The following is a 14182-nucleotide window of genomic DNA, read 5'->3' as shown; positions in this document are numbered from 1 at the left end:
CGAAAGTTGTGTAGTTGTGCGATAAGGAAGCGGTCATTAAAAAGCCCGAGCAGGAACAACGGAAGCTGTCGTTGCGTCAAACACACTCAGAAGTTTTGTTGTTGAAACAAGTGTTAAAACGCAGGAGCTGTAGCTGCAGCTTCACTTCTGATGACTCATAAGAACCAGTCATGAAACGTGTACAGTTCTGATCCCACCAACGGGTCCAGGTTTGTGTTTTCTCTCCCGGCGTCTACACATCTAAAGCTGCTGTCTCACCTTGAACCGCCTGATGGGATCCTGCTCCCCATCTTCATATCCAAACACCTCCTCCTCCTCCTCCAGCACCCTGTCCAAGTAGCACAGAGCCTCCTCTTCTTCCTCCTCCATTGTTACTCCTTTATAACCTTGTTTCCACCTGCTTTGGCTCCCCCCTCCTTCACTCCTCTCTTTCAACCATCATCCCCTGTTTTCAAGGCTAGTCTCGGCACACAGTTTTATTTCAGAGATTCGTCAGCACGCTGTGAGAAAAAAAAAATGACTGAGGACCCTCCTACATAACCCCACCCCCTTCCTGTTCCAGGCTTCCTGGTGTGTGTGTGTGTGTGTGTGTGTGTGTAGTCTTTGTGTGTGTGTGGGTGTTGCTGCCGTTACACCGCGGTCGATGAGGACCGCCCACATTCACCCCAACCCCTCCCCGCATCACAAACCCTCTTTTACTGGTGGCCGTCTGACACACTTCTCAACATTATTTGCTTTATTTAGCGCCACCGTCTCCTCAAGCAAGAGCCACTTCCTTATTTTCATACCAAGTTCTCACACACTCACCACATGCAAACACACACACCCGGGGGACAAGAAAATAAATCTTTCTTTATCTTTTTTTTCCGTGAATTTACAAGACTTTTGTTGAACCCCAATGGATGAGGGGTGTGAAATTAAATTTCCTCAGGGGCCACTGTGAGTGTTGTGAGGAGCAGTCAAGCCAAAAGAAAGAGGGGATGAATTAAAGAAGGGAATATAAAGGGAACACTAAAATAATTAATTAAAAAAGGAAATAATACAATTAGTTTGAGGTGTAATTTAATTGCACTGTCTATTTTTTTTTTAATTTAAAAATAAAACCTTTTTATTTTTAATATTTTATAACAACAAATATATTGAAGTCTAGTAATGCCATGACAACATGAAAAACTAAATATGTTTTTATTTTACTGGGGAATATTTCATTTTAAACACATTTATCGTAGAATAATAAAAAAATTACTTGAACCTAAAAAATATTCCCCCAAAAAAGGACAAATATAAACATAAAATATTTGTTTTTAATCCTCAAACAACTCTTTAATTAGTTGAATAATACAATTTTTAGCCTTCCGAAATATTTATGATCTGTGACCTCATGAGGGCAGCATCAGTACAGGGCAGTCTGCCCTAGGAACAGGTACCAAAAAAATCTAAGCAAATATTGTTCTCAAGTCAATAAAATTGGTTTTTCACTGTTTGTACAATTAATTATATGTAATAATGGACACAGTTAATCCTAATAATCATAATTTTTATTGTTATTGTTATTGTTATTATTATTATTATTAGTGTTCTTGTGATTATTAGTCCCAGTCATCCAGTTTGTCGTGTAAACTCTATACATTTAAATGATACATCTGGATTTTAAACTTCTTTTAATGAGACCGACTATGAACTCTTTTTATATATATATATATATATATATATATATATATATATATATATATATATATATATATATATATATGTAGTGTTTATTTGTCATCTCTTTTTTTTAAGCAAAACCTTGACCGTTGGGAAGCAGACACATTTACATTATCATTCAAATCTTTGCTAGCTGTACTACTTTGAAAGTCCACTAGATGGAAACATTTCTCAAAGATCAAGAGAACGTATGAAATGAAATGTATTCTTGTCCGCCATGCTTCAGCTACATGTTTACAGACATGGGGTAAATAAAAATGATCATAGGCTCAACAAAAGAAGCATATGTTTCTAATGTTACTATTATAAATGAATATATATATATATATATATATATATATATATATATATATATATATATTTCAGGATGTTTTTAGAAAATTGCATTATTTCAATGGTTTAAATGGTTTGCTGACCCTTTAACTCATCAACTTAAAACAACATTAAAAGACGTTTAACGCTGCGCATTACTCGACAGCGCCATTTGTCGCAACATTGTTGTGTCATAAAAGTGTGTAAGTGGAGGACACACTAGAGTGGATTTCCATATGTGCACTCTCACCCCAGGCAGCAGGCCCTCCGGTGGAGTCGGGGACACCATATCTCCCCCGGGCCCCTGAGGCAGACACAGCTGGGGCGACATCGTGGGGGATTCGTCTATATAGGGCAGGGTCTCCGAGCCGTCCTGAGACTTGCCTTCCTCCGCTCCGTCTCCCTCGAAGCCATCTGTGTTGTAATTGAAATCTGGGAAGAGAAAAAACAAGAATAAATCATCAAAAGGAAAACAGAAGATCAATCCATCACATGATTTTACTTATTGTTTGGTCTTGGCATATTTTATTAAGTAAGTAAGTAAATTATTTATATTTGTAGAGCGCTTTACCAGACCAGGGTCACAAAGCACTTAAACAATCAAAACAATACCCAATAAAATATATACTTAAAAGGTCAAGATAACACAGAGAACAACACAGGACTCTCAGAGAATCAAGGAAATCCTGCAAGAATAAAAATGTCTTAAGTAGATTTACATTAATATTATCATAAAAAATGAATTGATTATGGTTTAACGGAATTACTAACACATTTATTAGAGATAAATCATCAATTAGGATTGCACGATTGATGTTTTCACATCTGACACCACTGAGTTGTCTTTTGTTCTTTTGAGGAACCCAGATAAATACAGATTATTTCTTGTACTTGAATATACAAAGTAAATTTACTGTACATATTATTATTATTGATAAAGAAGTCATTAGGTTATATTGAATAAATATTAAGATTGTATTTAAATGATAAAGAAAGAAAAGAAAAACGAATAATAAATGCACAAGGACAGGAACCAGGAAAAAAGCTAAATTATTTTTTTAATTGAACAAAAGATGTGAAAGAAGCTCAAATATAATATAATTATAATAAAAGGAAGGAGAGAAGTTTTTTGTTGTGAGAGTGTACGACCGAGTTTGGTTCTGCTCGAGGTTTCTTCCTTCTAAAAGGAAGTTTACTCTTGCCAAGCTAGCCTCCTTTTAATATAATATATACTTTATTGTGTAGTTTGTATTCAAGGCTCTCTTCATGCTTTGTGTATTTTGTTTCCTCCACAGATTTCACCTTGAAGGTTTTTGTGAATTTTTATCAAGTAATTTTGTAAAAATTAATCACAAATTGACTGATTTGTCGATTTTACATTTTCAGGTTTCATTTCTAAAGAAAAGTCTATCACCGTTTCTTTTGTTGCAAATGTGGAATAAACAGTACAAGAATGATATGAAACAAAGAAAAAAAACCTGCATTGTTTTGAGATGTTGTCATGATATCAATGCATTCCTAGTATCAAGCAGCAATAGTTCAATGTGCTTGCATTACAACACACGATCCCAGATGAGCTCAAATAGCAAAAAATAATTCCCGGCGTCATCCCCACCGGGCACAAAAACACGCGCCATTAAGCTCTGTTTTTCTACCATCTGTCCTCACGGGCAGCCCACCTGTCAATCAACAGCGTTAAAATACTTCCTCCATCTGTTTGTTGTGTGTTAGAATCCCTTCAACCACCACGTGCTCACATGAAGATCTGACACATGCTGCATGTTAACTGATGCTTAACACGGATGAGAAGAGGGATGAAGTGACAGATCCAACAAGAGTGATGGATTCAGCGTCTTATCTTTAATCCACACTGAGAGGTGTCTTTTTTTTGATGCTACGAAAAACAGTGCTGTGTAAAAAAACATCCACTCATTTAATATGTCATGGTTCAGGTAAACGTTGACAGGAATATAGTAATCGAGCTAAAGTGTATTTTCCTTTCAGCAACAACAACATACAAGTCAAACTCAAGGCCTGGGGGCCAAATCTGGGCCTTCAAGTCATTGTATGCGGCCCGGGGAATAGTTGTCTTACATTGTTCATGTTGATATCTTGCCCTATAAAGATGCTAGTGTTTAAAATACGACTAGGAAAGGAGATTATCTATGTCAACAATCATACGGAGATTTCCAATAAAAGTCATGATAAGGATATAATATTCATTATATAATGTTAAGAGTGATTATGAAGGAATTTTAGGAGATTGTTTCGTGAAAAAGGAATGCTGTAATCAGACATTCTGTTAAATATAAAATTTTGTTAAACCCATGACCTTGACTGCTCGAACATTTTGGCCCTTTTCAAAAGGTCACGATAATAATAATATATAATAATAAAGGTGTAAATGATCAGCCATAACTTAAAGGGGAGTAAGAAAATAGTGATACAATTGAATTGATCGGTTATTTTAAAGACTCTATATTGATATTCAAAAGCACTATATCTTTAATTTACTCTTGTTTTCTTGGCTTTCAAATCATATTTAATTTTTTACATAGTTTATATAAATATATATAAATATATATATATATATATATATATATTTTTCTTAAGAATTACCATCAAATATTCACACGGTTTGTTCACTTTGGGCCCTCATTGCGCCCTCAGGAGCTAAAGGAACAATGAAATCCTTTGAGATCCTGGAGATGACTGAGGACGAGAGGATACAGTTGACTCCAGCACCTGATGTTTGGACATATTTTGGTTTCAAAACAAAAATTAAATCTGTTACAACTTCATTAAGAGTCATGTGGTCTGTAAAATTCTGCAAACGTCAGGTACTCGACAATACTACAAATATATCCTTGTTTATACAGTATCACAATATATCTGAATATATCATAGCCCCCCTGTTTCAAGTTAGACATTATATTGCCAGATTCTTACAAAACCCAAGCCAGCGAAGAAAAACAAATCATTATTCCTTTGGATTAATTTTAAACAAGGTTACTGGACTCTGATCTTAAGGGTTAACTTCAGAAGATTAACAATTAAATCCAAATACATTTTTAAACCTACTATTAAAAAAATCACAGAGCGCTGCGAGAGAAAACACTGCCCAGTGGGCTTCTCAAAAGTGACAGAAGCATTCATCACGCCAGATCGAACGCTGCAGCAAACATGGAGGCCAGAAACAAACAAACACGTCTGAAAGAAATGACTCATAACACGCCTCAGAGGAGAAGCAATAAAAGCTTCTATTATGGTCTGCAGAGTGGTACTACAGAAGCTCCGCTCGGCATAGTTACACACAGTTTTTTTTAGGGGTCAAGCACTGATTCTACTCGGTGTCTTCATCGTTGCTCTTCAATCAATGTTACTCTTATCACTGCTGTTAATGTTATTGATGATATTGCCAATGTTCACTATTATTGATCTGATCATTACAGCAAATTCAATTACACCCCTTCATCTCAATAAAAATGGCTGCTAGTTTGTTTTCTCAGTTTTTTAATTTTTATTATTATTATAAATATTTATTAACCACTTAGGGGCCAGCAGCCAAAGTCCAGACTTCCCTTTCCCCTGAAGCCTGACCCAGCTCTTCTGGGAGGTCTTGCTAGGTCAAGTGGGATACATGGACTCTACAACAGTTCCTGGGTCCGCCCCGAGGTCTCCTCCCAACGGGACATGCCTGGAGAATGAACTGACAAGGGGGCTGAATCTTTTCGCAGTGAAGGCCACGGGTCAAAAAAAACATTTGTCTTCAGAAGTTCTTAATCTTAAAATTACTTTCTTTTAACATCAGCTTCACTTTGATTTTTGATATGTACAATAAAGATTCTCTGTTCATTATCCAAGATTAAAACGCAAATAATGTGAAACATCAACTCTCCTGACTCATCACATGTTTCAAAAGTTGTAGTTTTCCTCTCCAAGATACACTAAGTCCCTCATCATGACCATGTTTTGAAGTTATTACTTTATAAATATCAAACGAGAGGTTATGACAGCTGTAATCACGCCCGCTTTGTTTGTACAACGAGACTTTTGGGATTAATGACTAGGGGTGACAAACCTCTGTGTTTGACCAATCACAGCAGAGTTGGTGTGGTAAAGAAGATAAATAAACAAGATTAAATCCATAGAAAAACGAAGAGTTTTCAGTGAGTGGGGCTTAAGTACATTTTCTAATGTATACTTTTCAATTAGTTTTTAAAAAACGGGGCCCACTGTATATTCATGTGCTGCCTATTCTATCTATAAGTAGTTTATTTTAAGGATATTAATAGTGATATTCAGCTAAAACGTATTAGACTATTATTACAATTATTGATATTAAAGTATTATTACCCATACTAGTGTCATTTTCTATCAAATTAAATAAGTTGACGTATAGAAGTCATTGAATAATTGATTCATAAAGTGCAAACTAAGAACGTATAGTGAATGTTGGAGTGGGAGGGGTAAAATATTCTGCTGCAGTGGCAGCAAATGTTCATTCAGAGAGAAGCTCTGGCTTGCTCAGCAGGATTACATCACCTCCCTGCAGCTGAAAGTTTGTGTTTTGAATATTTTTTTGCCGTCAAATCCAGCCGAAGGAAAAGGTCCAGAAAAATCGTGGCCCCCTGAAATGATTGTCGTTTTCCAAAGCTCCATATCGGCGTGAGTCACCTGCTTAAAGGCATCGAAAAGATAAGAGAAATGCATTTGAGTCGATGCATGATTCAACTTCTCATCCCTCAGATCCCTGAACGCCTCAACGAGGCAGCGTTACCGTGGCAACCGGCCACTATGCATTATAATTATCTAAATCTCCAGGCTGAACTGTTTGATACTGCTTCCATTTACCACTTCTTTTTTTCCACACATGTTAGTTCAAGTGTGTGGCTCTCCACTCTGGAACACTCGGGTACAGCCACTTTTTTTTTTTTAAGTATCTTTAAACTTTTATTCTCCGGCTTTTGTTCAGGAAACTGCTGATCCTAGTTATTTCACAGTTTTTGGGCTTTTTAACTGAGCTCTCAATCCTGTTTTTTTCATGTCAAACTCAATGTCGGTCCAAAATCTTTGGTGCGTTTTAGTTGAAGGCTGAACAATTTGTATATTTACTGTAACTGTGACAGGAAGTGTAAATCTGATAACAATGTCGTCAATCTGAGAGAGTTAATCTTAAATATTTGAGTTTTCTTTTAGTTTCTGTTGACAGTCAGTTGACTTCTCTGGATAATCTCTGGAATATTTATTGGTCAGCATATCAAGATTAGTATTAAAAGTACTTTCAATTGAGCCAACCATCCAGACGGCCATATTAAATAACTTTAAAATGTTCAGTGCTTTGTTTTCAGTGTATATTTCCATTAGTTTATCAATAAAGTTGGTATGTACATTTGTTTATTTTGTGAATATTATTCTATTTTATAATCTTTGTGAATAAAATACAAATTCACTAACAGCCGAAGACAAATTCCATGTATTTTTTCAATATATATTGTGACTGACAGACACAAGTATGGGACATTAATGAAGATCTTTATAATCACAGTACAAACGCCCACCAAACACTCATCGAGAAGTGATTCTCTGCCCACTCACGCCCACCTCCATTAAAAAATTAAAATCCCACAGAAACGTATGTCCTTACAGGAACTGAATTAAAGATCAAATTAATACAATTCTTGAAGAATCTTTTTAAATCCCATCCATATCAGCTCAAACTCCAAAACCACTTAAATCTTAAGCACTATTTTTTGTTCCCTCTTGGATTCAATAAATTCTTTGTGAGTTTATGAACCAATATTCCTAGAGATCCATTTAAAATCCCTCATTTCGCGATAAAACACCAGCACGAGACCTCCTCGGTCGTCAACTCTCTGAACTCATAATGGCCTCATCCCTCTCTCCACCTATCACTTCCCCTCATCTCTCTTCTGCTTCAGAGACCTGCATGTGTAATAAGGGTCCTGCCTTCAGGGGAGGACGTAAACACGCCAGCAGTGCCATTGGACGGCCGCGTCGAGATGCCGCCCGCCGATTGGCTGACGGCAGCGGGACAAGGTTAGCGTCGTGAGACGGGGTTGGTGGTTACCAGACGTAACCCCCCGAAGACGACTGCCAACCCTAGTAACACACACGGACCCCGAGGGCACGGTGAAGGTCCCCGCAGACTCGCTTAACACAAACACACCAGGACACATGACACACCCCCTCACGTCAAGAGCAACAAAGCATTCTCATGGTTTAAGATTAACATCTGATTTACGCTTGTAATGATATTATATATTATTTATATTGTATCCGTTTTTTTTTGTCGTTATATGTTTTCGTCATAACCATACATATTCATTTATTACTTTTTAATATTGGGCATTTATTGTCATGACACCGTTTTAGCAGATAGTTTTGTGGCAAAATATGTAAAAAAAAGTATTTGAATTTTACATTTCAAATGTTGAAACTTTAAATTAGTTTTGGGATAATTTAATTTAATAATTAATATTAGAAGGTTGAAATTGTTTTTATTAATTTATGGAATTTAATTTTTTTTTTGTTGAGAAGTTGTATTGGTTTGTTTATTATCCCCCGTGTTGCCTGTGGGTCAAGGTGACCCGGAGGCCAAAGACAAATGTGTTTGGGGTCGACATGCGCCACTGCATATGTATTTCACCTTGACACAAGGGATACCACAAATACATTTGTTTTCGTGCCAGTGGGTCACATTGACCCAGAGGCTGCAAGGGTTAGTAATTGGATTAAAATTGGATTTAACATTGATCTTCTTACTTCAATAATAACTGAATACATTTTCCAAATTATTATTTTATTTTTTAGCCTTTTAAATTCAATATAAAAACGTTGCTATAAAATAACCACTAATACTGAATTTGTAACACACAGAAAGAAAAAAATAATATTTATACAACTTCCGTTTTATTGCTTTAGTCCAGTTTACTAGTAGTTTTTATTGTTCTCATCTAAAAGTCGGCACATATTTGCAAAACACTGCAAAATAAATGACCAAAAACTTTAGAGAAAAATCTCTACATTTATGAAAATGGTGTCACAAAACAATCTGGAGTTTATAATCCATGCATTTGTTTCTTCTCGTTTGGACTATTGTTACAATTTATTTTCCTGTCTAAACAAGAAGGATCTGTCTCGCCTGCAGTTAATACAAAACTCTGCAGCGAGAATTCTGACCCGCTCTAGTAGAAGAACTCACATTTCCACGATCCTTAAAACTCTTCACTGGCTGCCAGTTTCTTTCAGGATCAACTTTAAAATTCTGGTTCTTACTTTCAGAACTATTCATGGTCAGGCTCCTCCTTACATCACTGATCTGATCCAGCCTTACACCCCAGCTCGGGCTCTGAGGTCTGTGGATCAGAATCTACTGATGGTTCCTGAACACGCTTCAGGACCAGAGGAGAGAAATCCTTCCAGGCTGTTGCTCCTAAGCTTTGGAACTACCCTCTGTGTTTGATGAATCTACTGACTCCTTCAAGTAACATCTTAAGACATTTTTATTTGTGCAGGCTTTAACCTGACTTTCTGGGACTCCCTCTGGGACCACTGACTAAACTGGTGAGCAAATGTTCGAAACAAACAATCACATTCCATCTCTCTGTCTCTCACCTGCTTCATGGCGATCGAGGAGATCATGAAGCCGGTTACATAAATCTCTTACCAGGCAGAAGATGCTTCAACACAAGCAGAGAATGCACGACACTGAGGAGGCAGCAGACAAGAGCCCATTGCATAACATCAGTGTTTGGCCAATACCAGAGCTCCTTCAGATTTGACTGTCTATTTTTAAAGCTACAAAGTCAAATGTAGAAAAGCAGAAACATGTAAGGATCTGGTTAACGGAAGAGAATGTAAAGCCAACTACGATATTTGCTAGTTGCTAGGCAACCTGATAAAAAAAGGTTTTTTTTTTTTTTTTTTTAGTTCTCCACAAGCATAATGGACATTTTCGTGATATTAAAAAAGTATAATTACAATTTACCACTTTTTAACTATATATTTTAAACCACGTTTTGTTCATCATGTATATCAGTTTTAAATGCTTTGATTTAAAGTTGGGTTCTTAGAGTAAATTGTGAAGTAATACAAAAATATATATATATATATATATATATATATATATATATATATATATATATATATATATATATATGTTCTGTTACAGAGAATGCGAAGGTCAGACAGGATGTTGACGTTGTTTCGTTGATAAAGTCACAATGAATGTAGTCAGAGCCGACATGTTGCGCAATCTCCAGACGGAGAGAGTATCACAAATATGTTTTTTTAAATTTAAGTTTAAGATTGGATTTTTCATGTTTAATGTTCCAACACTGTATCAAAGCACATCCATAGATCCAGGATCCCTTCACTGACAATGGCCAATAAAAAGAATACAGATTCTGATTCTGAACAAAGAACACATACAGCTGCCGGGAACACATACTTCCAAGGAAGGGGAGTTAAACCCTGGACTCGTCATGGTCCAAAGATCTACCAGACAAAAACGAGGGAAAAAACGAGAGAGAGATGGTGGGTGAAAAGAGGAAGAGTGGCCCAGATAACTCCCCGGTCGAGGTGTGCAAGAGTTTTGTCAAGCGAGCAGTGGACTTTTGACACAATCTTTAGGAATCAGTGGAGATCTGAAGATCTATTCTGGCACCTTTTTTTTTTAGGAAATAACTATAGTGGACACAGAATGTCAGACCGTGACAATTCAGGAAAGAGGTCAAAAACTGAAAAAAGAATGTCTTACAAATATAACAAGTGCTTGAGCACTTGTACGTTTTCTTTGTGTGTGTTTTTTTGTAGAATTGCAAAAAAATATATAGAGGGATTAGTGAGGTAACATTAAGAGACGGAGACAATTAGATCCAGAATCTCATGGGAAACACAGAAAGAACCTTTAAAGTAAGTTTGCCAGGATCAGTTCTGATTATAATCCGACGCGACTGTGAGCTTCTAAAAATTCTGCTCGCAGGATTTACAAAGTCATTCTGATTCTTTATATATCTAAAAGGTTTTGATTAATTTACACCAAATATCATACTTTTAGAGATGGTTTGGGTTTTTATAATCCTCTCATCGTCAGCTTTTCTCACATCTATTCAACAGAGATTATTCCTCTCGTGAAATACAACCAAAATATTAAACTCAAGGTAAGGGAAAGGGAAAAGTTAAGTCTATAAATCAAGTAAAACAGGAAGAATAGGAGATAACTGAAGATTTACAAGAAGTGAAAGTGACTTTCTTTTAATACCAGGTGTTGTGTGTTGCAGAAAGACGTCTTAATCTAAATATTTTTGGATGTTCTCCTAATAAATGTACTTAAAAAAAAGAGGAATTTCCCTTAGGGAGTGTAAACCAAGGCCACATACAGCATAAAGAAATATGGTTTCGAGAAAAACAACCCTGACATTTTTACGGGAGGATATGAAGGAACACATACCAGCTTCTAATCAATCATTAAATGTCTCATCATTTGCTGGTTTACCCATAAGCACCAGCTGCGTTCATGCAGGATCATTAGAGATGTGCATGAGTAATGAATTCCCTCGCACACCGCCGGCAGGATTACAGACATCGGTCGTACACATGCGTCTCTCTCTGCCTCTCGACTGTGACATCCCGAATTCCAACGCCTATAAAACGGCTTTGCTTTTGTGTCAAGAATTGTGGACGTGTGCGACACAAACGTTGTACACTCGAGTGGTTACTTGGCAACAAATTCAGAGAAGAAGTCGTGTTTCTATAACTCGCATCAAGGCCCGGGGGCGAAATCTGGCCTGCCAAGTCATTTAATTTGGCCCACAAATGTTTATGTTGATACAAAGACCGTACGAAGATGCTAGTGATTAAAAATAAACAAACAAACAGAGATCGCTGATGAATTATAACGTACCTTGCAGCATTTAAAATGCAATTAAAATGTTGCAATGTTACTTATATTTACCAAAAATAAAGCAGGTTATAGATGGAAAACCTTGGGAAAGATTTTGAAAATACTACAACTGCGTATACTTTTTTTCAAGTCACATAAAAAGACAATTTAAAATTCAGCCATAGATACAACAATGTGACGACACACATAAACCCAGGATACCAGGATGAATATTTGGGATATAAGGAAGAAAATAGGAAAGTAATTCATATAAAGGGAGGAAGATGGCAGAAAAAAAGGTGAAATTGTGCAGAAGAAAAGGTGAAGAAATGTTAATATTGTACTTCAAACAAACCTCTGTTGTCATAGGATTACAAGATTACAAGGAATCTTTAAAGATGGACAGACATTGTGGGCGATAGTGTTTGAAACTGGAGAGAAGATGAAGTTCCATTTTTACCATGTCATAAAGAATATATCATATTTAAACACAGTAAAAGAAAATAAAGTGAAATAAATTGGCCTTATTACGCTGTTTGGCCATATTGACCAACCTCATTAACATCATCTATTTCCTGCAATACATCTGTGTGTGTGTGTGTGTGTGTGTGTGTGTGTGTGTGTGTGTGTGTGTGTGTCAGCAACTTCTCCCGTCAGAGGCTGCTCTCTAATCCGATGCACTTCAGTCCTGAACACTTTCTTCAGACTCACGGCTGGAGAAAGTTTGTTTCTCAAGTACGACTGGACGAGACGTGCAGCGACAGCGAGTCACAACAGTGGCTTGAGTCATCGACCAGAAGCTCCTTCGTGTGATAAAGTGTGTGGATGTTCAAGGTCTTTCAGCACCACATCAACTTTAACAGTGGGATACGAACTCAGGGTGCCTGACACTACCCTCTTGCAGCTTTTGAAAAACCTTTAAAATAAATGTAATGAAATATTCAGGAATATGGAGGAGGAGGTAATTACTACTGTGATCAACTAAACACTAAGTGATTTGGGAAATGTGGCCAAAGATTGCACTGAACACAACAAACATTCCGGCACTTTTTTCTCCCAGAGGCGATACGATGTACATCAAGATACATGTACAGAAATACGGTACAAGAATACATTTGTAATATTGTCTGAGTACTTGACTCTGGTGTTGCAGAATTTAAAGACGATCCGACTCTTGACGAAGTCGTAACTGCTTTCATTTGTTTTTAAAACCAAAATGGGTCCAAATATCAGCTTTAAAAGCTGCTTGAAATCAAATGTATCCTCTTGTCCTCAGTCTTCACCAGGATTTAGCGGCAATGACTGCTGCCATCTAGCTGTTGTAAGTTGAAGTGCAACACAAAAATTAACAAACCAGGTTTATACAAGTAAATAAGTAAGTAAGTAATTTTTATTTATATAGCGCTTTTCCAGACCAGGGTCACAAAGCGCTTAAACAATCAAAACAATACCCAATAAAGTATATACTTTAAAGGGCAAGATAACACTGATAACTCAACCGGAGTTCCAGAAAATCTATGCATGTTAATTGCAAATTTAAAAAATGTTTAAAAGAAATCAAATAATTGTTCTTTTAATACATTGAATTTTAATTTAAGCACGTTTTTTTTAAATACATACTACTAAAGAACTATGATAAAAATTAAATATGATTTAAAATCCGAAAATATTTTTTTTAAGAATCGGGAAAAAAAATAAGAAATATTGATGTAGTGCTGCTGCATTACAATATGATGTCTTGATATTTAGGTGTATCGATAATTTTTGGCAACATTTTCGTGCAAAGTGATAAACAAAAAATTCCAAATGATAACGGCAACCCATATGAAGGCCAATCTGACATTTTCTCTTTCAGATTATCTTCGAGATTTCACTGTCTTTACCTTCACAGTTGTTTAACTTCATTAACAGTCTTATTTCTTATATATGTATTATTTTTCAGGGAATCAATTTTAACATTTCAACGGGGTCGGGAATTATGTAAAGCCAACAAACGTGATCAGATGTCAGGCAACACAGCATGAAGCGGATTAAAAATTTAACATCACGCGACTTGTGTCCTGGATATGATGGAGAGAATCTCTCGTCCATGTGTACATTCAAGACTCTGCCTTTTCTAAACATGCACAACAACAGTAGAAAAGAGTCCAGGCGAGGAAGTACGTACCGATGGACACACCAATGCACATTAAGAGCACGTCGAACAAGTCACACGAGATGAAAACGAAAGTAAACACAGAAAGAGACGTAGAA

General features: G+C 36.4%; 1 protein-coding gene across 2 annotated transcripts in view; it reads right to left on the bottom strand.

The window, feature by feature from the left end:
• abr (ABR activator of RhoGEF and GTPase) overlaps window positions 1-14182 on the bottom strand; it is a 52370-nt gene that overhangs the window by 27226 nt on the left and 10962 nt on the right. For both annotated transcript variants that reach the window (XM_087807605.1, XM_087807606.1), the window contains exon 2: window positions 2273-2454. In XM_087807605.1, coding sequence (XP_087663731.1) covers window positions 2273-2454 — 182 coding nt within the window. The remainder of the gene's footprint in view (window positions 1-2272; window positions 2455-14182) is intronic.

The sequence above is a fragment of the Callionymus lyra genome, chromosome 14, assembly GCF_982586985.1.
Source record: "Callionymus lyra chromosome 14, fCalLyr1.hap1.1, whole genome shotgun sequence".
Classification (NCBI taxonomy): Eukaryota; Metazoa; Chordata; class Actinopteri; order Syngnathiformes; family Callionymidae; genus Callionymus; species Callionymus lyra.
The sequence above is the reverse complement of the archived record's forward strand: the minus strand, read 5'-3'. Positions and strand labels throughout refer to the sequence as shown.